Below are 26,718 nucleotides of genomic sequence, written 5' to 3'. Positions count from 1 at the left end.
GGCGCGCGGCGGCTGTCATTGATTTTCCCCGCCGCCCCCTCTGCCTCCCCCCCCCACATCGCCCGCGCGGCGGCCGGCGCTCTCCCCCCGCCGCCGCGTCTCACCCACTTCCAGCGCCCGATAACGAGGTTAACGGGCGACGTGAGCGTCTCCTAAACTTTAATTATACCCGTACACCCGCACAGCCACAGCCGCACAGCCGTCGTGCATGTTTAACCTGTTCCGGTCGCAGCGCACCTGATGGCGGGTAGCGGGTTGTGCCCACCATTCGATACCTAATGGTCGCACTCCGAGATGGCAGCGCGAGCGGCGGCGGCGGGAGCTGTCGTCGCGGACCCACTGTTATTCAAATCCTCTAACTACGTCGCGACGTAAACGCGCGACTACGTAAACTTCATGAATTTATTATAAGCATTTGCTATTGAGCCCGAACACTATACCTTGTAACTTTGAGGGATACAAAATTAATAGTTACTCTCAACCTGAACGGCTTAACGAGATTTTTTATTGTCCCTTTTGATAGCAGTTAGTTTTATAACTAAATTAATATGGAAACATCTTAATATTCTGTAGAATACATTAAATATTCTTATAGTAAATGATTTTATCAGACACTCGAAAGACATCGAAAAAAGTTATGCGACACTTGATAGAAACGTGAAAATAAGACGGCCTTTATAAAATCAAACATACTAAAATCGATCTAAAATAGGTAACATCCATCAATACAGCATTTCCATTTACAATCTGCGTAAGGTGATTTATTGACAATAAATCACTTGTGTTGGTTGATACACCGCGGCGCGGTCATACGTATGCCAAATAATTTAACAGATCTGTTGCGTCTTCACAAGAATTTCCATGCCAACACGTAGTTGCGGAATATTATTCGAAACAATAATAAACGTGGGCGAAAAGTGAATTTAATATGATAAAATTAGGCATTTATGTTTATTACAGGACTAGCGGCCTTCGCGCGGCTTCGCCCGCTTGAAATATATGACTAATTATTTTAAGGCCGTCGTGGCGCAGCGGCACAGGGGTGTGACTGTAACGCGACGGTTGTGGGTTCGATCCCCACTCGAGGAAGTGAAATATTTATTTACGTTTATATTTTCATTTCTTCGCTCTGGTGTCGAGGCAAAGCGGGGCGTTGAGTTCTACCACTCAACACGCAATGCTTCCAGAGTTCGGCAGAAAGTGGGTAAAGGAGTGTTTTAACACTAAGTTCTCTCTGCCTATCCCGCTGTGTGTAGTTACCTACATACACGGTTATTAAACTAAATAAGTCGTAATTTAAGTATTAAACTACTGTTAAGTAGTATAATACTTAAACATATTAATATATTTTTTTGATAATGTCATTAAAACAACATTGGTTATAACATATAACTTCCGAGTCTTAAATGATCAACCGACAAAAAAGATTGCAAGGCTCCCGGAAACTGCGAACGGCATTCGCTAAAATTTTATTTTTTATAATTAGTACTATTTAATATTTCGGTTTCAATATTGTTAATGTTAAAAATACATACCTAATTAATATGTTGTATTTGACTTTATCATAGTTTTTTTAAAGTGTTTGATGTAAAGAATTTTACTTAGGTACTTCCTTGTTACACTTTCACGCAAAAATTATGGAACCTATTTAGACGAAACTTTACAGTAATAGGTATAGCTTACACATGAAAATAACAATGAATGTAAATATTTTGTATAGTATAGTATAATTCGATTATATTCCATAATACCATAGCAGTTTAAACGGACAAAGCCATGTCTGGGTTGCTAACTAGTATTAAATATAGAAATGCATGAAATGTAGAACTCTGAAGTAAGGCAATATCGAAGTATGTATGGTATGGATATACCACCGATATGCCATGACGCAGCCGCACGCATGTCAGATAACTATTGTGTTCCGTTGCATAATCACGCGAGAAGCCAGCATCCTTCGTGTGGCCATAGAAATTTCCTACAGTAGTCTATGTACTACTAGAAGTGTCGGAATAATGGTATTTTTGTCGATATGCTAAACTGAGGTGTTTCAAATATATTTACTATTGTATCAAATATACCAAAGTACTTTTCACTTTTTAAAAGGAAAGAAAAAAATTAAGAAAAAATGTCTCATTATAAACATATTTTAATAACATTTCAAATTATTTTTCGAAACTGTGATATATTTAAACTTATTTAATGTATTCCAGTATACATAACGCAATGTGTTCTTTAATTGCCGGTTATTCAATTACGAGAGGCCGCCAGCAAAACGAGAACTATTGCATATAGGAACCATTTTCGTCTGTTGTCTTCCGGTCTTATTGCTTAGTGAGATTTTTTTGTTTTTAGTAAATTTTAATTGGATATAATAATGTACACTTATTTATATACATGACTAGCGGCCCGCTCGCGGTTACACCCGCGTGAACTATGTTATTATTAATTTCTGTCTCCATGACTACGTCCTAGTGACGTCTATGCAAAATTTGAGACTCCTAGCATTTGTAGTAACGAAGTTTCATACAAACTTTCGACCCCAAAAACAACCCTTTAGAAGTCGAATATTGCAAATTCCCGTCTTAGCGAGCACCTACGTCCTATAAATAACTCCTATGCAAAATTTGAGATTCCTAGCACATGTAGTTTCTGAGATTTCGTGATGAGTGAGTGACCTTTCGATTTTATATATATAGATAATACTTAATAATTAAATTACCGAACAGAATCATCATCATAATAAAAAAACAAATTTTATATGAGTTTCTCTAAAAAAAAAGTTTCTTCAATAACTCGTGTTCCGAGAAGATCCCAATGTGTTAGTAAATATTGCCGTAATGTAACACTCCATATACGGTGCAATATTAAAAACATTTTTAATTTTAACGATTTTTACATATTTCCAATAAAACTATTGAACCGGAACTGTAAAAGGACCGTAATTACGGATGTAGATTGGGTTTCCAAAATGTTTAAGACTATTAATCTAAGAAGAAGAGAGAGAAAATTCAGAGAGTGTAATTTAAAATGAAGTTTCCACGTTTAATTCACATATCATAAATTATTATCCTAACACTATTATACCAACAGCTGAATTGGCGTTTGCTCGTGTGAGAATCATATTAATTAAGCACACACGATCTTTCTGACTGTAGACTGCAGCGCCGGTGAGCATTAAGCTTACCCGAGAGATAACTTGTCGTGTCAATCAATCAAAATTAATGTTATATATATACTTAGGTTCGAAATTACTGAAAATAAAATAATTATAAATAAAACTTTGGGTAAATAAAACTTTGAATTCCGCCACTCAACACGCAATGCCTCAAAAAATTCGGCAGATAGTGTCAAACGGAGTGTCTTAACACTAGGTTCCCTCTGCCTACCCTGTCAGTATTCGGGATACAGCGTGAAGCTCATAAGTAAAATATAAAATATAATAATGCATAGCGCTAGTCATATTTGGAGTACGAAACGTCACCGTGACATCATCTTACTGCACATGACGCAATGATTGTGTCATCGCGAATTCGACGGACTGCTAAAGTTGACTTAAGATGATGTTGGACAAATAAAAAAAAAAAAAATCAAATAAAGATATAATACTAAGCAAATGTTTTCGGTAGATAAATATGAAATCTGCAGCAACGTTCATAATATTAACGTGCAGTTTACAGCGTCACAGCGGGCGCGGACATTTCACCAACGAGAAGAATCCGTTTCGAAACAACGAGTCTCGCACAGCAGCCCCCAAAAAGCTAATACGAGTGAACGCTAATTAATTTTTCATGGTCCCGTCGCCGCCGTCGCATGGCGGACTACGGAGCGCGGCGACGAGCGCCGCTACGAGATCACGTCGTCGTAGCTCGTAGCATCAATTAGGGCGGCGGAACTGCGCAAGTTTACATCATTAACACCATAAAAAGACAGTTATTGCGAGAAAATTTGCGCAATCAATTAGGAGTTTTAAGAGGGGTCGGGGGTGGGTGCGTGCCGAGTGCAGTGCGGGGGTGTGCGGGGCGGCGGCGGCGGCGCGCGCATCTGTGTGCATTCGGCATATTTACCCCGATAGTGGGCGGGCGGGGTCAGTGACCCGGCCGCGACGCACACGCCGTTGCATTAGTGCCACCGCACCGCACACCATGCAAAAAGCTAACACTGTGCGTCGAGTGGGCACGCACGCTTTTTTAATCATCTGCCTACCTCTGATAGATCTGAGTTGCTACGAGTTAGATTGGCCCGCGGCTGAACTCCGCCTGCGATCTGCGAGAGCACGGCGCGTCCCGCAGACGGCAGCGCGACTTTGGACCGTCGCAGCCGTATCGATCTCGTGTTTATTTCCAACTGCTGCTGCTGTGCTTTGGTTACGCGATATAAAATTTATAACAAACTAAAATTGACGTCTGATCGTTCATTGGACTGGCCGTCCTGCCGGGCATGTATAATACAAACAAAAAAACACAATCTATCGGGGGTGGATGCCTGGACGCGTAATTACATATCAAGACGTATAAGGCAAATGCACACGGGAGTCATAATTATGCCACAGCATTCATAAATCCAGTGATTAAGTCAGACAGACACATTCACGGCGGTGAGTATAGACCGAGGTATACTTATGCAGAGCCACCCTTGCAGCGGGCGAATGGTCGGATGCAATACCATAACCTACCCCAAGCTTTCCCCTCGTTGAGGCAGGTCAGGGCAGACGCTTTTGAAGGGCATTTACATAATAACCAGGCGAATAGTATTTACAAAATGCCATCCATTAATAACATACGTCGATGATATACGGCATACTTTGTTTACTATTCCTAACTTTGAAATTATAAGTTTTTACGTTCGAATCATAGTTCGAATTCGTTAACATTATATCAAGTATAGAAATCAAATTTGAAAATACCCAATGTGCTAAAATTCCGTTAAATCAGAAAAATATCTGATTACAACAATGTAAAATATGATCCTAAGATATTTTGTTAACAATAACATATATATATATCGGTATGAAACCGACTTGGTGTCAGATACTTTACACAGGCTGTTTAAAGGACATAAGAAGTCTTCAAGAAGAAGTTATTACAGATGTGATTGAATCTAAAATACAATGCGTTAAAATCTTTTGAACGCTACAAAATAAAACCATGGACTTAAAACATCGTCCGACATACAACTTAATCCTATTTGTTGAACAGGAGAAGGGAAAAATATGCATAAGACTTTATTATTGGCAATATATTAGATATTACGTTATTATTATATATGCATTAGTACCAAAAATAAATGTCTCGTTTATCAATATTGATGATAATTTGCACATAAAATTAATATAAAAAATAATAGTACTTCAATATAGTGTAAAGACTTATCTAATTATCTTACATTCAGGAAGTGTAAACGTTTGTTTAGTAAACCATGCATATACTGTCTGTATGTTCTTAATTATTTTTCAAATATAAATCAAATCCTTTTGGTATGAGTGGTCCATCAATACATTATGAAAGTAACATCGAATACGGAGGCATCAACAAAATCGATATCAATTAGGCTGATTAAAAAGAATCCTGTTTTGTAACATACTATGGTCACCGATACACGTGGGATGTATATTTGACGGTAGGCTTTACATGTACATTATGTGCTAGTTCGTGCACAGTGATATCAATCGGTCAATAAGTACTTAGTTGAATCTTTCCATTTCCAAAAGTAATGTTAATTAAATTTAACATATCAAAATGTATATTTGATAGCCGGAAGTCTTCCTGGTAGAAATAGTTTTAAAAAAAATTACAAATACAATTTTTAATTATAATTTCGAGTATCTACCAAATGATATAGAAAATATGCTAATGTAAGCGGACAGACACGAAGGTTAATGATTGAAGGAAGTGAGACAAAATATACTTTTCGTCATAATAGTGTAAGGAAATGTCTTATAAATATAAGAAACAAATCAGCTTCACGCTGTACCTTACACACAGCAGGGTAGACAGAGGGAACCTAGTGTTAAGACACTCCATTCCTCCGCTTTTGCCGAATTCTGGGGCATTGTTGAGTGGCAGAACTCGATGTCGCGCTTTTGCCTCTACACGAGAGCGAAGAAATAGAAATATAAATTTAAATAAATATTTCATCTCCTCGAATGGAGATCGAACCCACAACCAGTTGGTTTTACAGTCACACTTTCTAAATATAAGAAACAATAATAAAATTGATAGAGCAACATGTAAAACGGCGATCGACGTTAAAAACATAAAAACTAGACGATTACCTAGAGGTTAACGACCTAGAATGATTTGTAAGCATTTTGTCAGCGATTCAAGGGTTTCTGAAAGTATTAGAAACTGGCTGTGCTTATATGCTTGCTTAAATTATTATCGCTATATGCAGTACTAGTAAAATCAAGACAACACTGGAATTTTAATTAGTTAGTAGCTACGGCCTCGAGTCATAAGCGTGAGCGGGCGACGCTACCCACTTCAGACAGCAACAAAGCTTAAACGAACGTCGACAGGCCCGACTAGTTGTTTCGATTTGAACTTTAATATAGGAAATAAAAATCAATAATTAAATCGAAGAATACGCATGACATGCTCGATCGAAGTATCGGCACCCGGCGTCGGCCGAGCGTCGTACGTCGCTAATAGCTCTAGAGCGGCCATTAAAAAGGCATACGCGTTCAAAAAGGCCGCCCTCGGTGTGCGCCGCCACTTCAAAGTTTGACCTCGCAATTACTAAAATTGGTTTGATTTACCATTTTAATTGTAACAAAAAGCTTATTTTTTCCACCGGCGTGGACGAGGGCACCGCGGCGAGTCATTGCAATCTCGACCGAGTGACTTTCGGCCGGAGGGTGCACGGGGCGCGGCGGGGCGCGGGTCGCGGGCCGTAGGCGCGAGCGGAGAGCACTCGAGGTCGGATGCTGAGAGCGGGAGGGGGATGGGACAAAATCGATACCGTCGGGCGGCGCGCGACGTCTTGCCTCGGCCCCCGCGCGCCCCTCTGATGAATGAGAGCGAACATAGTCATCTCTGCGGATGGCGGCTGGCGGCTCCGGCGCCTAGACTAGGCTGCGCGCCCGACTCGATGCGATAACGAAGCGAACGTCCAATCAATCAAACCGTGCAGCCCTACTACAATTTTCAATATATTCTCAGATCGCTACTGGCTAAAAAACAACGGCTTATCTTTTCGATATTTCACACACTCTAACCTACACAGTATAAGTTCACACATATGCAGCATGTAATATGAATTATTGAAAAATCGCCTTGTATATTTTTCTTCCTTCTTGTATACATTTATAATCAAATATATGGCGCATTATGAGATTTATACAAATAGCTGTTATCCCAGTATTTTATTTCCAGCGAGGTCTTAGCCTTCAAGCAACGTGCATAAGCCGGAAATAACTTTATGAGTAAAAAAAACGTGTAGGATAATAATGATAATAATAAGAATATGAAGCATATAAAATTATAAAATCTTTAAAAAATCCCACTCTTAATACAAGACTTGATTAGAAGGGAGTGGGAGGGATTCGTGATTGTCAACTTTACATACTAGGTATAGAAGTAAGAAACGCTTAACGATACAGGAATTATTATTTTTTTATATTAAAAATAATAATTCCAGTTGAGTTGGAGACATGGAGACGAAATGGTTAACCTCTGCATAAAAATTAACTGGCTAGTGCATTGACTTGATTGCGTCCTTCGTATTCTCGGAAGTGGATGTTGCTCTTTAACTAAACATTTCAAGTTGCTGTGAGTGAGTCTAATAATTGATATAAATATAAGCATATCAACGACCAAATGTTTTTATTATTATATACAAACAAACAAAAAATATATATTTTGTAGTACAATTATTTTTTTATAGGACGCTACAAAATTTATATAATATGGAATTATTAGAAAATATTTACAGAAAATAATAATATAATTGCAAAGAGGCAACGAAACCAGCTGTATCCTATTCTATCTTAGACAGTCCAATGCGACGCTTCGTCTTCACATCATTAATACTGCTGAAGGTAAATATGGCGGCGGCATTGTGCTGTCAACTAGGGCTACTACAGTTATTTTGAATAACCTCGGTAATGTTCTATAATAAATGAATAGTTTAAAAAACTAAAAACACATTGTTTTCATTGAAAATACATTAATAATACGAATGCAATGAGCACAAACTCGATATGTTTACTAGAAGGCAGTCCAAGGTTTCAGCATCGATCATCCCATTCCATCATCAGAACCCAGCACCGATACTACCATCATTTTATATTGTCATTTAATCTACACATACTTAACTTAGTTACAGCTAAATATTTAATTCCCTCGAATTAGATTCAAACCCACCGTCGCGTTTCCACGCTTGTGTCACTGCGCCTCGGCGTTATGATATAAAACAAATTAAAAAAATGATTTTAATAAAGTTTTCATATATTTCTAAACATGTGCCGTAATTTCTGTGTACAGGTTACCTAAATCCACTTAGCAAAGAAACAGTAGTGATAAATGATTACAAAAATCCATTACTGTCGGTAAATAGATGAGTGAAAAATATTTGGAGAGTATTTTTAAACCACCGCTTTAGATATCTTGTTTTTTATATTTACTTATCTTCGGCTTTAGTCATTAAAAAAAAATCTTAAAAAATAATAAAATAATTGTTGTAGTGTTTTGGTAATTCCAAGTAATTAATAGTTTACGGATACACATTACTTTTAAGATTAGGTTTTTTTAGATCCACTTTGTATCCCGCACATAGCAGGGTAAACCAAGGGAACCTGGGAACCTATTATTAAGACACTGTATTCCCATTAAAGCTAGAATCGACATCTCTCGAATCTAGTCTAATAGACTAGACTTAACCGGAAAAATAGTAAGCTTGACCTTAAAAACTGACAACTACTATCTTGCCTAAGTAATTTATAAATAGGAAACTGAGAAATTTAATTAAAATATAAAATGGAAAGACATTTTATGAATCCTTATCCTGGTAGCGAAGTCCGGCACAACAGATAAGTACATTCTAGTTATTTCCGTCTAAGAGCTACATTTTACAAGTACCTGTACAAAAACAGAGTCTTGGTTACTCGGGATTATTGTTACCTTTGTTGGATAACAAAGTTAATAACGATCCCACTATCGGTTTAGATTTCTTCGGGTCGAAGATTGTCATGGTTATTAATAATAATATAAAACTAATAGCACAATATATAACAGAAGAATATTGAATTGAATTGAAATATTTTATTTCTGGCCAGCCGTGGGGTACAAAGTTTGACTGTAAATGAGACTGGTTTTGTGGGTTCGATTCCTCCTCGAAGAGCTTCAATCTAGGGTAGAGGAAATGCTCGGCGTTGAGTTCCGTCATTCAACACGCAATGCCTGTAGAATCCAGCGGAAAGTGGAGTGAAGTGCTGTTTGCGGGATACAGCGTGAAGTGGATTTATTTTTTTATATTTTTTTATCTATCTCAAATCTATTATCATTAAAATATGTTATAAAATAATTATGATTCACATACATATACATAATCGAATATGTTATATAATATTTTATATCACCAACACTCCACGTGATCTGGAGGAGGTCAGATGCGTCGATAGACACGTGCACGCTATCACCTGGACGCATCTTGGGCCGTCACAACATACACGCACGAAGTACGGTGGGGGGTCTCCCTTTGAGAGTAATATACTATGTACCTACTTAGAGTAGTGGCCAAAGCAGTGATAAGTAAAAATATTTTAAATAACATCTTTTTGCCGAAAAACATATTATAAATATAATGAAAATAATAAATAATGTTTTTTCAATTTTTTCAAAATAATAAATAATGTTTTTTAAAATAATAAATAATGTTTTTTTTTTGTCTGTTATCGGAGTATTTTATTTTATTACAAAATATTTATCGTTTTAATTATTTTCAGTATGTAATTTTTTAAAAATATTATTTTTATATAAATTGTTATACTATGATGGTAATACAAAAATATTCCTTTTGGGATAAAATTTTGTTGAATAACCAAGACATAAGATAAATGGCTACTGTCCGATGGCGTAAGTCACGTGCAAATTGAAGTAAAAGATAAAACCACCGGAATTACGTTGTTTGTTACGATACTATGGAATTTTTTTACGGTATTTAAATTCCATGGACTGACGTAAAGTACGTCGATGGTAATTAGTAGTGAGCTCTTGACGCAAACGTATAAAAAGTACAAAGTATACACCTAGGTACTCGGATATTCATATGTTTAAAAATCAATTGTCATGGCTATTAAAACATTGTTTACAGATAAAATTTTGCTTTTAGAATGACGACAATGTGTAAAAAATTACAATAACATTTATTTACACAAATTATCAATTTTCATTATAACACTTTTTATAATAATAGTAATATAAACAATGCTAATTGTGTCATATATATTTATTTTATAAAAAGTTGTGCGACACAAATGAAAGCCTCCAAGCGTACGCGCGCGTAGTTAAACATACCATTGTGAGGGCTCGGAAGGAACGCCAGCGGAGCGTATCGGACAGAGTCCTGAGGAGGGCGCCCGTGGATTCCCCCTTACGCACCATCCCGGCTTCACGCACGGCTGGTGGGTCACTGGACTTCACACAACACTATCCACGCGTCCACTCGGTCTCGCGTACTTCGAACACACAGTACACAAATATAGATATGTGATATTAAACAAGTGCCGTAGCAACCGCAATAACCGGCCGCGTCCAAGCGACTGGCACGTTATCGCCACGACACCTATAAAGTAATGTCTAAAGACGCATAACAGATCAATTTGTGAATGGACACGGCCTCGTTGTTTTGGTCAACTGACGCGGGTCCCGAATACCTCTGGCATTGGGAACACTTATACGTCAAGAGCTAGGAATTTCAGACTAGAAATAGCTCTCATGAGTCGCCTTACCGAAAACAACACGTCTGTCGACAAGTTTTCTTTAATTGGTCCACTCACACAGATTATATATAGAACATTATTCATTTATAAACACTTCGTAGTTTCGTTTGAAGCTCATAAAAAAATATACGATTTACAATAATTTAGAATGTATCATTCACTTTTAAAAGACGGGGTAAGATGAGATTTATGAGTAGTTATAAATTAATCTATAGCAATTGTAAGAACAATCGATAATATATATTTAGTTAGAATAAAGTGTCAAATTATATAAAATGTATATATGGGGTACAATAATCAAAACTATGCTCTAATACAATCGGCGTGTGTCCGCTTATTGTCTAAATGTTTATAATTAGCCGGCGCCAGGCCGGTGGCAGGAGTCCAGGTCGATCACTCGGCTAACGGACCCAACACTATATCGGTCGGTGTATGCGGTCGTTGACGGGGGATTTTGTCCGGAATCGGTAAGCATTTCTTGTAAACAATGCATGCACATCAAAAACAGTCATCACTTAAAAGTACGAAGAAATAATCGATCGTGGACGACGACGAAATTACTATTTATGAGATCGACTCGATCTTTGCCCGATAATATTTAATGATACTTTAGACCATATCATAATAAGAGATTTAAAAGAAATCTTCTACAAGATTTTTCTTAAATTTGCGTTATTTAGCCTGTTAATTAAAAAAAAACAAGAGTTATTTTACCAACTGACAAAAATGTAAATAAAGTACATAATAGGGACATATTTCAGGGAGTACATATTTTATGGTAGTACCGTTTTAAAGGAACATTAAAGCTATTACACGAACACCCTTTACTTCCTTGACAGCAATGTCTGAAGCTATTCAGGGAATTCGGAGCCCGGAATCTTTGGTGGGAATAGTTGCACTGACAATACCCTACTTTGGTTGTTATTTACAATTATTTACGTATTATTACTATGTTATGACAATAATAATGTAACATAGGATAGGAAATGTTTAGTTTTTAAAGTAATATATTACAAGGAAAAAATTAACCTAAAAAGAACTATAAAGAATAAAAATCTAAATCAAACTATAAAACAATGCTAGTTTTACCTTAACAAAACATACAACATCGACTAAATGACTAAAGAATAGATCCTTTTTTTTTAACCGATAGAAATATATGAGTATATTTCTGTCGGTTAGATTTTTTATTATTGAATTAATAATTCTAAAAACTATAAATAATATTTAAAACATATTTAGATAAGCAACGTCTACAGATCACAATAATTATGTAGATACGACCGTAGACGCAGTGGCAAAGCATCCGAGCGATCCGCCGCCGCGCCGCCCCCGATAGAGCACGCAGTTAAAGAGAATTTCATTTCAAACGCTTCAGATTAAACGGAATTCAATTGTCATTGCGAGATCGATTAGATAAATCATATGATAAATTTAAAAGTAAACGTGTTCATTAAATAATTAATTTGAAAAAATATAATACATAAAATATATAGATCCACTGATAGGCAGACGGTGGCGAGGGTTAAGGCACTCCGTTCCCAATTTGTTGGTGATTTTTAATTGTGTGTTAAGTGGCGGAATTTAACGCCGCCTTCCCTCTGCCTACCCTGCGATATTATGGAAAACAGCATGAAAAAAAATCTATCGGATAAAAACATCGTCCTAAAATGCATAAATGAAATTGAAGAATTAATATTACGCTTATATTCTATAAAATATATCCATATTACATTAACTTTACTTTACTACATCTAAACAATCATCCTTAACATTCATATATTATTAACTTAGCCGAGCACGGGCCACGCAAATGACGCAATAGCCCTTCAGAAACTTGACCGTGACAAACCTAAACGATGGTCTTTCGCATCGAAACATCTAAATCGAGCGTAAGTCTATCATTTACTACCGTATTATTTACTCGATAGATTACCTCTATCAATTCTTGTTTACGTATATCAATGCGAAATATAATTTGCAATAATACCTTTGAGTTCTTATGTGCAATACTGGTCAGATAAAGGTACCATTTAGTTAAATAAATTTCTTATTATTTTTAAATAGAGTATATATTTTAAAGAAAAACATATTTCAAAGAACAAACACTAAAATAGTATCAGTCGAGCTGCTAATCCAACCACAGAGGACGATATGACATTACAATTAACTGAGAAACGTGAAATATCTAGATAATTGTTTAGGCAACCATGATGTCAGAAATGTCTGTTGCTATCAGCCATCGTACCTACTGAACGGGACCACGATTTGGATAGCCGCCGGCGGGCGATACACGTGACAGCAGCGAGATACCGATCACAGTTTTAATAGAGTTCTTCGATGCACCCAATTACGGCCCCTGCCTGAACCAGTTACGTTCACCAACAATCGTGATACGATTTATATCCTAAAGTTAAGTCTAGAAATAAATTGCAAGACTAAGATGTCTTACGATTAGATAAATTTTGTACATTATAAAATTTAAGATATTTTTGAGAATAAGTTCCAATGCATCATGGATAATGATGGACTACAATCTACTTAAAAGTAATAATTTTCATTAAATTAATTTTCATCAATTCAAAGATTTAGCAAAAATAATACTAGACAAATTAATAAAAAAAAATGCTGCATATCTGTCTGACCGATGATTTTGATGAAATATTTTATAAAGTCTTTCACATTATTTACATTCCAAATAATTCAACTTCGAAATTATTTGCACCTACACAATATACAATAATTTATTATTGAAGATAAAATATCTTCTTATACACAGCACTTCCCACTCAGCGCGAAGTGTCTGAAGGAAGCTCTTCCACATAATGGGTGGTGCTAACGATTTCCTTGGATGTGTCATGAATAAATTCAATAAGCAAGACTAGCAGCTGGTGTGTTGATGACGAGAGGAAAATAAATACTCGTAGCAACGGCCCGGATTAATGAGAGCGCCTTGTTGCTACTCGCGGTGTCACGTCACACGTGTGCACTTTAGGGTTTTGGCATTCGCTATTTTTACTCTGTTTTTTTTTATTATGTTTTTCTAATATATTTGTATTTTATATAGTGAATATATTGAAAAATTCTACAGAATTTAATATAATTATTTTTATATTAATGAAAAAATATATATGTGATTTAAAATAACTAATAACAATGCTTAAAGTAAAAGAAAAGAAAATGAAATAAAATGTATTAAACAATTCTGGATACTGTATTATAGTTTCCGCCTAAATTTAAAAATATACGTTCCAGTTCCGTTAGCTCTAGATTTATTTTTAGTTATCGCAACCACAATAAAAAAATATTATTTTAAGATTAGTTCAACTCAGTTTTTAAATCAAAACTTTTTCTATACATAAAAACCTAATCAAGCATATAATAAATAACTTTTAAATTAATCAAAATATTAATACAAAAATTATATATTAAGCTTGATAGTGTAATAACTTCAAGACATCTGAATGTCAACGCACCGGCCGGTCACCTTGGGGAAATGAAAACACGTGAAATTTGCGAGTCTTTATCGTAAAAGTCGATACAACACGAACCGACTCGTAAACAAATCACAATAAAGTTCGCGTTACGTTAAACATCATCAAAGCTGCGTTAGGATTATTTTAGAATAATAAAACAGCAAATAATATAAGTTAGCAACAAAAGCTCCCAATGTCACGCTAAAATAAAACAAACGCGACATTGCGGAGATATTTATAAGCTGTTTGTACAACGATTCAAATGACATAAGTTGCTAGGTGATTACACGCATTACAAAAATTTAAGCGTTTGTCCGAGCGCCGTTCAAAATGATTGCTTTCAGTAGGTATACACAACCAATTATGTTTACTAAGCTATTTTAGTATATCAATACATAAATTTAGACCAATCCTGGCGCAGGTACACTGATACACAACCCACCCTGGGTTGTAGGTTCGATTTACTCAGGAGGATATGAAATATGGAGGATATTTAATATTCCTCTTTTCTTCGCTCTGGTGCGAAGGCAAAGCGTGGCGTTCGGCCACTCAAAACGCAGTGCTTCCAGAATTCGGCGGAATATGGGAAACGGAGTGTATTAACACTAAATTCCCTCTGTATAACCTGCACTGTGAGGGATACAGAGTGAAGTTAAAAAAAGCACAAACTTTAAAATGCCATATTGAACAAAGAAGCATGTTTACACGAGGTTGCTATTAGTCATGAGATAACGTCACGATTTACGTATATGTCTTGATTCCAAGAACATGACGTAGGCTGCCTATTAAATAATCGCTGTAACTGGGCGCACTAGCAGATTAAATTGTTGATGTATCAAAACTCTTACTTTTAATAGCTATATACATACTAATAGAAAATGAGTACACCGACATTAGGTAACATATATTTAGAAAAATGTAAAACAATATAATTTTCACAAAAAAGTAATTCAATCTTAAGTTTAGCATTTTAATTACGAATAGGTTTCTCCGTATAGGGTTGATCGAAAGAGTAACTTGCCATCTGCATTACTAATACCGACGTCTATGTATCGACGACAAAGCCGCAGGAAGTTCTCTATTTCACGCGTATATATTTTACTGAGTAGAAGGATATTTACAATTATTATATATCCACCAAAAAAAATTCAAAATACAACATAACATATAAATACCAAAGAAATTTTGAATCAACATCTAATTTATCACTAGATATTTCACGTTACATTGTTAACTAATTCTGTTTGTGTTTCTTCTTTCAATTTATTGTAATTTAATGGTCTTCGATCACTGATTGCTTGGAGGTGACATAAAATTACTTTAAATAATGATAATAATAGATTTGGTTTACAAACATAATGGGTCAATATTGAGAGAAATATTGTGATCGATCTCGCAATCGCAAACCGCATTGGTGCAGCAGGTGCCAAAGATGCTGCTCTAATTTTGCTCAATCGATGTCAATGTGCTGAAATAGCGAATGCGGCTTCTGAAAATACACCAAGGTCGCCTAACATACATTTGGGACCCTCGGCTGAAGTCCGTTCCTTAATGTCAAAGGTAAGTTCCGTAGGCCTGATGGATTGCTTTTTGCTGCGAAGGTTTAAGGCGATGGTAATTTTCAGTTAAGTAAATAAAACTTCATTTCGCATGTGTTCATGTAAGTTTCAAGTATTTTAGTAAATCCCATAATTCTTAGGAATTATGCAGTCATTTAAACTTGTAATTGTCAATTTTAAATATTTAAATTACATTTTGCATGAAAAACATACAAGATATTCTTAAGACAGGCGCCACGCGCTGTTTGCTATAATCTTAACTAATGAGTGTATACTACACGGATTGCACTAAGTAACTTTTCTTCAAATTGTATTTTCTTATCATACATTGCGCATTCTTATGAAAAATGTGAATAAATACCAAAAAACATTTTAAAACTTGTAACCTATTCAAGTTAAGTTATAATATTTAATTAATACGTTTTTCCAGAGTAAGCAAAAGAAAGCGTACATTTAAAACATGATTTCTTTCATTCATTTTAAAATTAGATAACATTTATCCATCAAAATGAAACGCGGTCAGTGGAAAATAAATATAGCGGACAGAGATGTGTCAACTAGAACAGTTTTATCTACACGTGAATCATCTTAGTTTTTACAAATTCCAACATGTTCCACTTTATAGTTGTAAACAAATTTTTCAAAAGTATTAGGTTATTTATCTACAAATCTATATTTAAAATGACAAGGAAAAGTAACAGTTGTTAAAAAATACATTATTTGGATTTAATTTTAAGTTATAGATAGATAGATGAAAATGAAAGAACGAAAGAAAGAAATGAAAGAATCTTATAGACAATATCTCAATATTCTGTTCAGACGCAAGCAACTGGAGCGTTGCGGCGCCGGCGGCGCACGCGCAGTTTCATTGTTGCCCCCCGCCCCCCCCGCCTTTACCGCTGAGCTTGTTACGGGACATTGTGAAATTCAAATCTGAATAATACTGTAATCTAGATTCATATTATTCAAATTTGAATATATGATTGATATACGTACACAATTGGAATTTTACTCTGTGACCGTTTCACATTTTAATGAATAATGTTTTGGTTCACTTCTTGCCTAAATGACTTAAAGTACGAGTGACGTAAAGTAACAGTGCAGCATCACAAGTGATGAGAGCGGCGGTGGCGGTGGCGGTGGCGGCGGCGGCGGCGGGGCCGGGGTCGGTCGGTGGGTCCATCAAACAGATCGGGCGCGCGATAGCGTCTCCGGCGGGCCGGCGCGGGCGGCGTGTTTCACATTACGATATTGGCCACCCCGTCAATTTTATACGGATAGTGGATAGTGGCGATGGGGTGCCGCGTTTTTGCTGATTGAACACTCATTCAATTCTGTATTCAACTATCTACAATACTTACAATCATTTACTAATTATTCATACGTTTACAACAAAGTTACAGCAATGAAAATTATAAAAAAAGAGAATACATTTCTAACCTTGTTGGAGTCAGGATCTTATACTCCAATTCAATTAATATCAACCATCAGGTATTTACATACCTTCTACTTATGTCATATACTCGTAAGTAGAACCATCCTGATCATTTATAATATCCATCAAGGACAAGATAAATAACAGGAAATATAAAAATAAAATAAATGAAAACAACACAAGATAAAAGGAATATAATATACCTAAGTGTTAAATATTAACGAAGCATAATTATTAGTACGGAAATAAAGTGCTGCATAATAGGGCGTAAACCCCTCCACTATTAGGCTTATTTGGCGCACTTTATTACAGATCATAAATATACTGTAGGTAGGTGTGACGGGAAATATATATATATACCTATTTTTTTTATTTGTATACGTTTTTGGTACATCAATACTAATATCGGTGTTAAATTCCATTTGTAATAATATTATTATATATTTCTGTTGAATACTATGGTAACCAGAACATGTAATTGTATACTATACCATAAAACTTTGATAAGTAAATAACTGTAACAAATGGCGGTGAAATTACCTGTAACAACAAATAATATTTTATTAATATAGAGAAGTACCAACTGATGAGTTTAGTGCCCTGCAAAGGATCGATAGAAGATCGTGGAGCCGATCATGCAAGTCATCGGGGTCGTCAACATTATGTTTTGACGCACCGGATAATGACGTCAACCTGACGTACTTGATTTTCTGTAGCGAAATGTTTTGAAAGAGACAGTTTTATTTTTTACGGTTATTTTAGTAATAGAATTGAAATATTTGTTTTATCTGACACGCAAATGTATTTATAAAAGTTTAAAGATCTCAAAGCTGTAGTAAATAAATCATAAATAATAACCACATGATATACGCATCCATCTATGTATGTGAGTTTATATTAATTAATCTCAATGTTAATAAATACAAAATATATTTTTAAAGCATCATAATCATCAATTATAAATACAATTCTTAGTTTCAGAACATATCATAACAAGGAAAGCCTCTCCCCACGCCCGCGCTCCTAAGCTACGACAACAGACTAATCGCGTGAAACGCATCGATGGGATCTCACCGCTCGACTCGCTACAGTGCTAGATTTGGTTTTGCGCTAATTTTCACTATCGGAAAATTTAGTTAATTAAATCTTAATTTTATATATTGAAAATCATTTTCATAATTTTAAAATGTTTTTTTTTTACTTTAGTATCAATGATCTTCATAATAAAATTATCTAAATAAAAGCAGCGTTCAACAAATATAATAATCGATCTTTATAGTTTCTATAAAAACATAACTTTACTAATATCATGGGTGAGCGTAATCCGCCCGCATCCTGCACCCTCGCGTCACACACCACTTAAAGGCATCGACCAGCTCACATGTATTGCATTATAAACTTTATCATTAGCGGCTCAGGAACTTTCAGAATACGTACGCGCGTAGCACTAGCAGTCCCCGCGACGGTCAGAGCTTGCGACAATAGGAAAGTTATTCCGGGATAGCGGCGGACTAACTATTGTTTGTATTCCTAGCAATGGCCAGTTAATAATTATCCGTACACAAAATACGTATGATGCCTGTAAATTTGTTGTCAAATCGTGCATTGCTACGAATATTTTAGCAATCAATTTCAATTATGTATGAATATATCTTTTTATGAATATTCTACGTATTCATAAAAAAAATAGATAATACACGACAAAAATCAGAATGTAACACGACATTATAATATTAATTGAAATAATTATTATTTAATTTCATAAACAATGAACGATTTACCGAGAGGGTAAAGTGTCAATTACAAATTTTCACCAATTATATAATCTGTATCTGCAATAATGCAATATTGCAGTTTACAGCCAATATTCATTGAATTGCGCGTTCATAGTAAAAGGGGATGATTGTAAAAATTTGATAAACGAAACGTCCGATAGGGCTGTTTGGAAATTAATATCATTAAAATTTATTCCCTCATATTAGAGGGTCTCCCCCCCTCCTCCCCGCGCCGGTAGGGGTCGTGGGGCAGCAGCGCCCTCTCACCGCTTCCGGGACGCCGACGGTTTGTATACGTAAACACGTTATAAATTATCTTTCGCTTCGCAGATTGCAATGAAAAAAACATATCATATTGTGCTATGAATTGTTTACACTAAATATACACATTAATATTGTTATTACGAAGGAAAACTCTCGTTGTATTAAAAGACGCGAATCTTGTGGTAAGGTATTTGCTTTTATATATAGAAATATCAATAAGTAGACAAAGAACAGTAGCACTAGGAACCGAAGTAAGTACGCAATACGACAAAAAATACAAAGCAACCGGCGGCGGCGGCGGGAGGATATTTCTTAGCGAATGTGAGCGTCGATATCTGTCTAGAGGAATTCGAGACTCTCATACAACACTATAGGTGTAGATATTTTTAACCTAACTATAATTACAATTCAACCCATATAGATATAATTAAAATATAATAATTTTAACAAAAACAAATTTAAATACATTAAAATTCTTAAATTAATTATAAAAACGCAAATCTCGCATTATAACGACAATATATGAACTAAATGGACTTAAATTAAATATTTAATTAGAAATCTTCGGGTAACTCATAGACATAAACCTATATTCTATTAAGGTTGTAAATAAGATATTAAAACGAAAAATTACAGCGTAAGTTAGCGCGGCGTATACGAGCCATGGCAACAAATCTCCACAAACATGTTGTTATTTCTAAATCATTAACAGGAAGGGATATCGGTTACAAAAACAATAGATTAGATTTAACGATACACATGTATTTCAAATAAATAGCATCGATATTATTATTGTTATCGATGCTTAACCGTGCACGAATAAAAAAGCTTTTGTGTAAAATGCTAATTATACGTGTAACCATGTGGGTACATGTAAATAATTCTATCCTACTAATATTATAAATGTGAAACTTTGCGATGATGGATGTTTGTTCAACTTTGACGTAAAAATTAGTAAACTGATTTAGATGAAACTTTATGGTAATATAATAGTTGATATATCAGATTAACATATAGGCTACAATTTAGTATGTAAATATGTCGATAATTTGGCTAATATAATAAACGGTTTAAGCGGGCGAAGCCGCGTTTAGGTCGCTAGTATTTTAATAAAATATTCATAAGCAAGTAAGTGTACGCGTTCGTTGCTTTACCGAAATTCTGTTTTGGATTATTAGGAACGTGATGGGAATGTTCAGGAGTCTTAGATACATTTTTATGCAAGCTCCTCTATTTGTGAGTCGGTATTCAAACGTTTCAGTCACCAACAGCGAATCGAGAGCCGCGTCCCAATTCGAGGCAGACGACTGCGGCATTCTGGGCCGATTGGGCAACCGTCGCGTCGGCGGCTTGACGAATTGATTTAAATCAACAATGCTGTTTTACTTTGTTTACGTGGAGACCGTTACATTTTTTCATTTAACTAATTTATTTATTTATTTATTTTTTAATTTAACGCTAAACAAATGTAAGGGTAAAAAAAATCTTAATAATATATAACTGGCAACTGCCTATACAAATAACCTCACACCTATTAAAATGCACCTATTTTAGTTTTTACATTAAACTTCAGTACATTTAAGCTACATAATCTCATTGAAAACTCCAAAAAAGAACAAAAAAAGACAAAAACAACAAAACTATTTATTTACCTCGATTCCACAAAATACTAAGCCGAAACCCTAACACATAATAAAAAAAAATCTCTACATCACTGCAACAGTGCGGCGGCGTACCGCTAAAAGCGTCCGTCTATCGATAAAACGGAAAAGAAAGAAAGAGAAAAAAAAAGAAGCAAACGTTTGAAACGCGAACAATGTTGCCGAAGATAAAAAGAAATGCAGCCGTGGTGCCCGCGTTCAACACGAGATCGTGCCTGAGCGAAAGTTGCGACGGCTCAAATCAGATGCTCGAGAGAAATCCCGGGTCTCCGCTCTCTCGATACGCCGACGACGTAACGATCCAAACAACAATTAGCACTAGCCGGGAATGTCACGCGGCGCGCCGCACTCTTCAAAACTCCGCTTAAATTAAAATTTTCTTTTCAAAGGAAAACATTTTTATTTACAGGTGCATATCCTTTAATTCTTACATTAAAAGCGTTTGATTTATTTATTGATTTACAACGGCGTTGAGAACGAAGCACATTAGCCTTAGAGTGGTTCGACGAGTCAATTGTCGTGTGACTGCACTCAGGCTATTTCTGTCCACGCCGTCCCGTTTTGGACCAATATTGGACCGGACTGATATAAATAAATATAATTGGGAGATGAGTGGGTAAGGAGGAAACGGTAACAATGGTATGCTCTAATATATTTTTGGATATTTGTTGAGTTAAATATAAACTAAGCTGCTGAGATGGAGGGTGGCTGCAAAGGAAAATGTCATTCAAAATGCAATATTAAGCAATAGAGTAAAACAGCATCATCTACCCACATATCGGCTGATTTAAGTTCGTTAGATGTACACCGGACAATTGTGATTGAAGGGAAATGATTTAACAGTTATCTGGGACGGAACAGACGGATCTATTGTGATGAGCTGGCAACCAGGATATCTTAAATTATTCTATTGCAAACCAACAGATTACATTTAACTATTAATATTTGTAGTTAAGGGATTCTCGAGGAACACAGGATGTTGAATGACCTACTGTTGAGATATCTTAATATACATATTTTCTTACATACGAATAGGTATATATATATTGAACATAAATATCACTAAAGCTTAAAGTAAAAGGTTGTTTCGCTTTTATTAGTGCTTATTTGCATACGGGTCCAACATAAGTAGCTTTCCAGTAAGCCTTTTGAAAAGTTCAGTATTCAATGATGTAATTTTATAAACCGAGAACAATATCGAGCCCAGGGCGGGATCCGGTCACTCCGAGTTTATTGACGACATGTTTACGACCACTCTAAAGTATGACTTATGAAAAATAAATGTCTATGAAACTTTGTTCTACAAGGAAAATGTATTTTAAATTATGCATAATACATTTGTACATATAGTTTCAAATCTTTTCTCTACATCTATATTTGCAGTATTTTTTTTTAATTTCAATGTGGGAAGTGTATGGAAGCTGGAAATATTTATAGGTGACACTTTAAGTAAACAGAGGAATGTTAAAGGCATTGAGCACAGCGGCAGCGGTCAAGAATACGTTTATTGCTAGCGTTATTGGAAAATTTACTTCCGCGTTCTTTACACAGAACACCATTACTATTAAAATAGTCATAGCTATACTTGTTAAACGAATTACACAGTCGTATGAAAGAAAGTATATTCTTACTGTAACAATTTCAATTGAAGTAGTGTTTAATTGCAATTTAAAATGTTGTGAGACTATGAGTGATTTTTTTTATCTTCGTTTGTAAAAATATCATCCTATTTAGGCATTACACTTTCGCGAAATTCAGGAGGCATTGCGTGTTGAGTGACGGAACTGAACGCCGCGCTTCGCCTCGACACCAGAACAAAGAAATGGAAATATAAATTTAAATAAATATTTCATTTCCTCGAGTGACCTCTAAAAATAACCCTCTCAACAATACAATAAAACAGGCCATGTATACCGCGGGTTAGGTATATTATAGTAAAATGTTAGCCCCCAAAGTAGTAGGTGGGCGCGTTGAATAAATGAATAATGGCACTCGAAGGCGCTCGCGCGCGGCATACCAATCTATCCGGGGGATGCTAATAATGTCACTCACATTTTTCAACGGCCACTCCGTCACTAAGATCCTTCTCTATCGACGTTTCACGTCGCGAATCGTTCACGTGCTTCTTATAAAACGGTTTTGTTTCGTAGCTCATATATTTTTTGTAACGGAATTTTACACTTACTAAAATGTTATATCAATTTCTATTAAATCACACTTTAGCCTAGTGTTAAGACACTCCGTTCCCCACTATCTGTCGAATAAAATGTGAAAAATATTGAAAAAAAATCTTAAAAAGACCTATAGGTAGCAATATCAAAAATAAAAGGTCAAATACTCAATAGACGCTATTATAGTCCATATACCACAGTATCGAGACTGCCAACAATCCAATAAGCATCCTCGCGGCCCCCCAGGCCCCAGATTCCTATTCCATTAGGTGTCGTCACGGCGCGCAATTTGCAAATGAAAACAACTTATTGAAATTCTTTCCCGCGTCGCACCGCTCGCGGCGGCGCATCGCATAGAGGAGAGAACGCAACTTACTCAAATTAAAATGCTTTAAAGGATTCTCACGATAACTCCTCATGAGTTACATGAAAAATATTCAACGAATAATATGCTAATGAGTACGAAGCATGAAACATTGCACAACAAGAGGCAACGAGAAAGGAAATTATAAAAATGATTTGTCAAAATATAAATGTTTTAATATATTTTTTATAACTGTTTTCATTTTTTTTTGGAAAAATGAAAGTTTAAATGCAAGTATTAAATAAGTGATTCACAAACCATATTACTATCGTATACCTATATAACAGTGCATAGATAAAGAAAAAAAACTATAAAATACAATAATTATAGTAGTAAATAATTAGAGTATCGAATATATTTAATCCAATAATGTCGTTGGCGTCGCAGCGACGCGACGCGAACGTGGCGAACCGCAACCTCGTCTTGTGTTTCTGAATCGCTTTGAACTACTGTCCACTGTAGACATGGGCGTTACGTAGCGTCACTAGTTTCAGAAACTGCTTACAAGCCAAATCACGGCATAACTAGTTTCGGGCTGACGTCGAAACTAGTTATGCCGTGATTCGGGGCTGCGCGGTTATTCGAAACTACACACGTGTTACGTTGTGGTTATGTGTCTGTACACATAGCGTTTATTTCACATACGTAGTTTCATGAGAGTAAGCAGTAAGCACTAATCAAGTTACATCGACACTAGCACAGTTGTATCTCGCTCTATTATAGTACGTACCGCAAGAAAAAAAGAGACGAGAATAGGCGAATTTGATTGAAAAGCTACAAACATCGTATTTTTTGTATTAAACACCCAATAAAACGAAAAAGCGATTCTAAACTGTAAATGCAGAAGTTAAACTATATTATTTACATATAGTTTTATGAAAATTCCAAGAAAAAACCATATTATTGTTAATAGCTACATTGACACTTATATAGTTGCATCTTGCTCTATTTTAGTACGTTCCGCAAGAAAAAAAGAGACGACAGTAGTTTTATATGTATGCATTAATGCAATTTGATCGATTATTATTTTATATCGATAATTAAAACAAAACTCTGCCTCGACACCAGAGCGAAGAAATGAAAATATAAAATGTAAATAAATATTTAATTTCCTCGATTGGGGATCGAACCTGCAATCGTCGCGTTACAGCCACGCCCTTATGTCGCCACGACGGTGGATTTTAACCAATTCCGAGTTTTTTTAGTTTAGCGTGACGTAGCTTTCTTAATGTTTATTATTTATTAAAAGAGGTTTGGTTACAATGGCTTGCGACGTTCACTTCACACTTGTATATCTTAAGCACATTGGGATTTTTTATTCGATCTACTAGACTTTTAAGAATTCCAGTTCAGTTATTATTTTATTTAATTCATTAATTACGAGTCAATTAGAATATTGTTCAACTGTCTGGAATCCATATTATGAAACACATAAAAACTGATTAGAACGAATTCAAAAAAGTTTTTAAAAATGTTATCTTCCAGAGATCACGAAGTACGATGACTTATTAAAATATTATAATATGTTAAAATATCCCATCGCAGAAATATTGCCGATCTTTGCTTTTTACACTAATTAGTGTCTTGATTGTTCAAAGATTTTAGGTGAACTTAATATTATTACCCTTAGATTGAATGCAAGATTATGTACCCAAAATTTCAAAACGAGGTTCGCTACAAAAAATTGACGCCTACATCCACCACTTAATAGAGCTTTGAGTGTTGATAATAAATTAGCGCAAGAATCTGAATTTGATGTTTTTAATGATTCCTTACGTTTGTATAAAGCTCAACAGAAAAAATATTTAAATACGTAATAAAGAATCCATAACTGAGCTTACATTTTTTTTTAAGATCTTAATTTTGGTTTTGTATTTTGTTTTTTTTTTGTTATATGTTTAGCTATATAGCAGTAGTGCAGGCTGCTAAAATTAATTACTTTTTAAATGTTTTTAATTTTAAGTCTTTTAAATTTTTATTGTATACCTTATTTTAATTATGCAAACAAAAATTCTGAAATGGTCAGCGAATAAAGGCTTTATTTATTTATTTATATTCAGTAGCAAAATTTTAACATTTAATTTTAATTTAAGTACTAGTTTTTTTGTACCACAAAGTCAGTTCAGGTGACATTCGCCCTTAAAAGAGGAAGCTGTCCACCTGTAAAGTTAGGCCTATATACTCTACCTCACAGTGACCATGTAAGATATCTTGGCCTGCACATCGACCGTAGATTAACCTGGAGGCACCACATGAAATGTAAAAAGCAAGAGCTTCAACTAAAGTACAATAGCCTGTACTGGATGCTGGGAAGGAACTCAAGACTTTCTATGGACAACAAACTTCTTATCTACAAAGTCATCCTAAAGCCCATCTGGACATACGGCCTGCAACTATGGGGCAGTGCAAGCGACTCCAACCTAAATATAATCCAGCGCCAACAAAACAAGATCTTAAGAATAATTGCAAAAGCACCTTGGTATATAACAAATAATGAAATTCACGAGCACCTCGGGATGAGAACAATTAAGGAAGAAATTCGGAGTATGGCAGCTAAGTACAAAGAGAGGCTAATCAATCACCCCAATCAACTTGCTCGCCAACTCACCATGAACCATTATGTGAAGCGATTAAAGCGACACCATATCCTAGAGCTAGAAGCCCGTCATTAGCTCTGGGCAGCATATGAGTTGATGCATCCGCTGGGATGCCACTCGGCACGACAGCATCACAGAACAGATTCGCTCATAGTCACAAGACTGATTGCAAATAAACACTAAGAAAAAAAAAAGTACTAGTTATACATTTATAACTGTGTTTATGTTACAAGTTTAAAAGCCTGTTTTTGTAGTATGTAACGCTGGCGTCCTAATAAATAAATAAATTAATCTATTGTGCTCTGTGCTTACTTTCAATTTTAAAAAATAAAATAAATAAATCAGCTTCACGCTGTTTCCCACACACAGCAGGGTAGGCAGAGGGAACCTAGTGTAACACTCTGTTACACTAGGTTCCCCACTTTCTGCCTAATTCTGGAGGCATTGCGTGTTCAGTGACAGAACTCAACTCCGCGCTTT

General features: G+C 35.5%; 1 protein-coding gene across 8 annotated transcripts in view; it reads right to left on the bottom strand.

Annotated features, from left to right (window-relative positions):
• The window catches only part of mnb (minibrain), an 88,454-nt gene that overhangs the window by 14,312 nt on the left and 47,424 nt on the right, over positions 1 to 26,718 (bottom strand). Inside the window, exon 1 of one of the 8 annotated variants that reach the window (XM_085198954.1) lies at positions 10,512 to 10,718. The exons of the other annotated variants lie outside the window; for them this stretch is intronic. Within the exon in view, the coding sequence (XP_085055080.1) occupies positions 10,512 to 10,598 (87 nt within the window). The 5' untranslated portion in view covers positions 10,599 to 10,718. Of the gene's footprint in view, positions 1 to 10,511; positions 10,719 to 26,718 lie in introns of those variants that run through there. 8 annotated transcript variants of the gene reach the window in all.

Source organism: Heliconius melpomene, chromosome 16 (assembly GCF_056956725.1).
Source record: "Heliconius melpomene rosina isolate 202511_hmr_F chromosome 16, ASM5695672v1, whole genome shotgun sequence".
NCBI classification, from domain to species: Eukaryota; Metazoa; Arthropoda; class Insecta; order Lepidoptera; family Nymphalidae; genus Heliconius; species Heliconius melpomene.
This window is presented reverse-complemented; position numbering and strand designations above follow the sequence as displayed.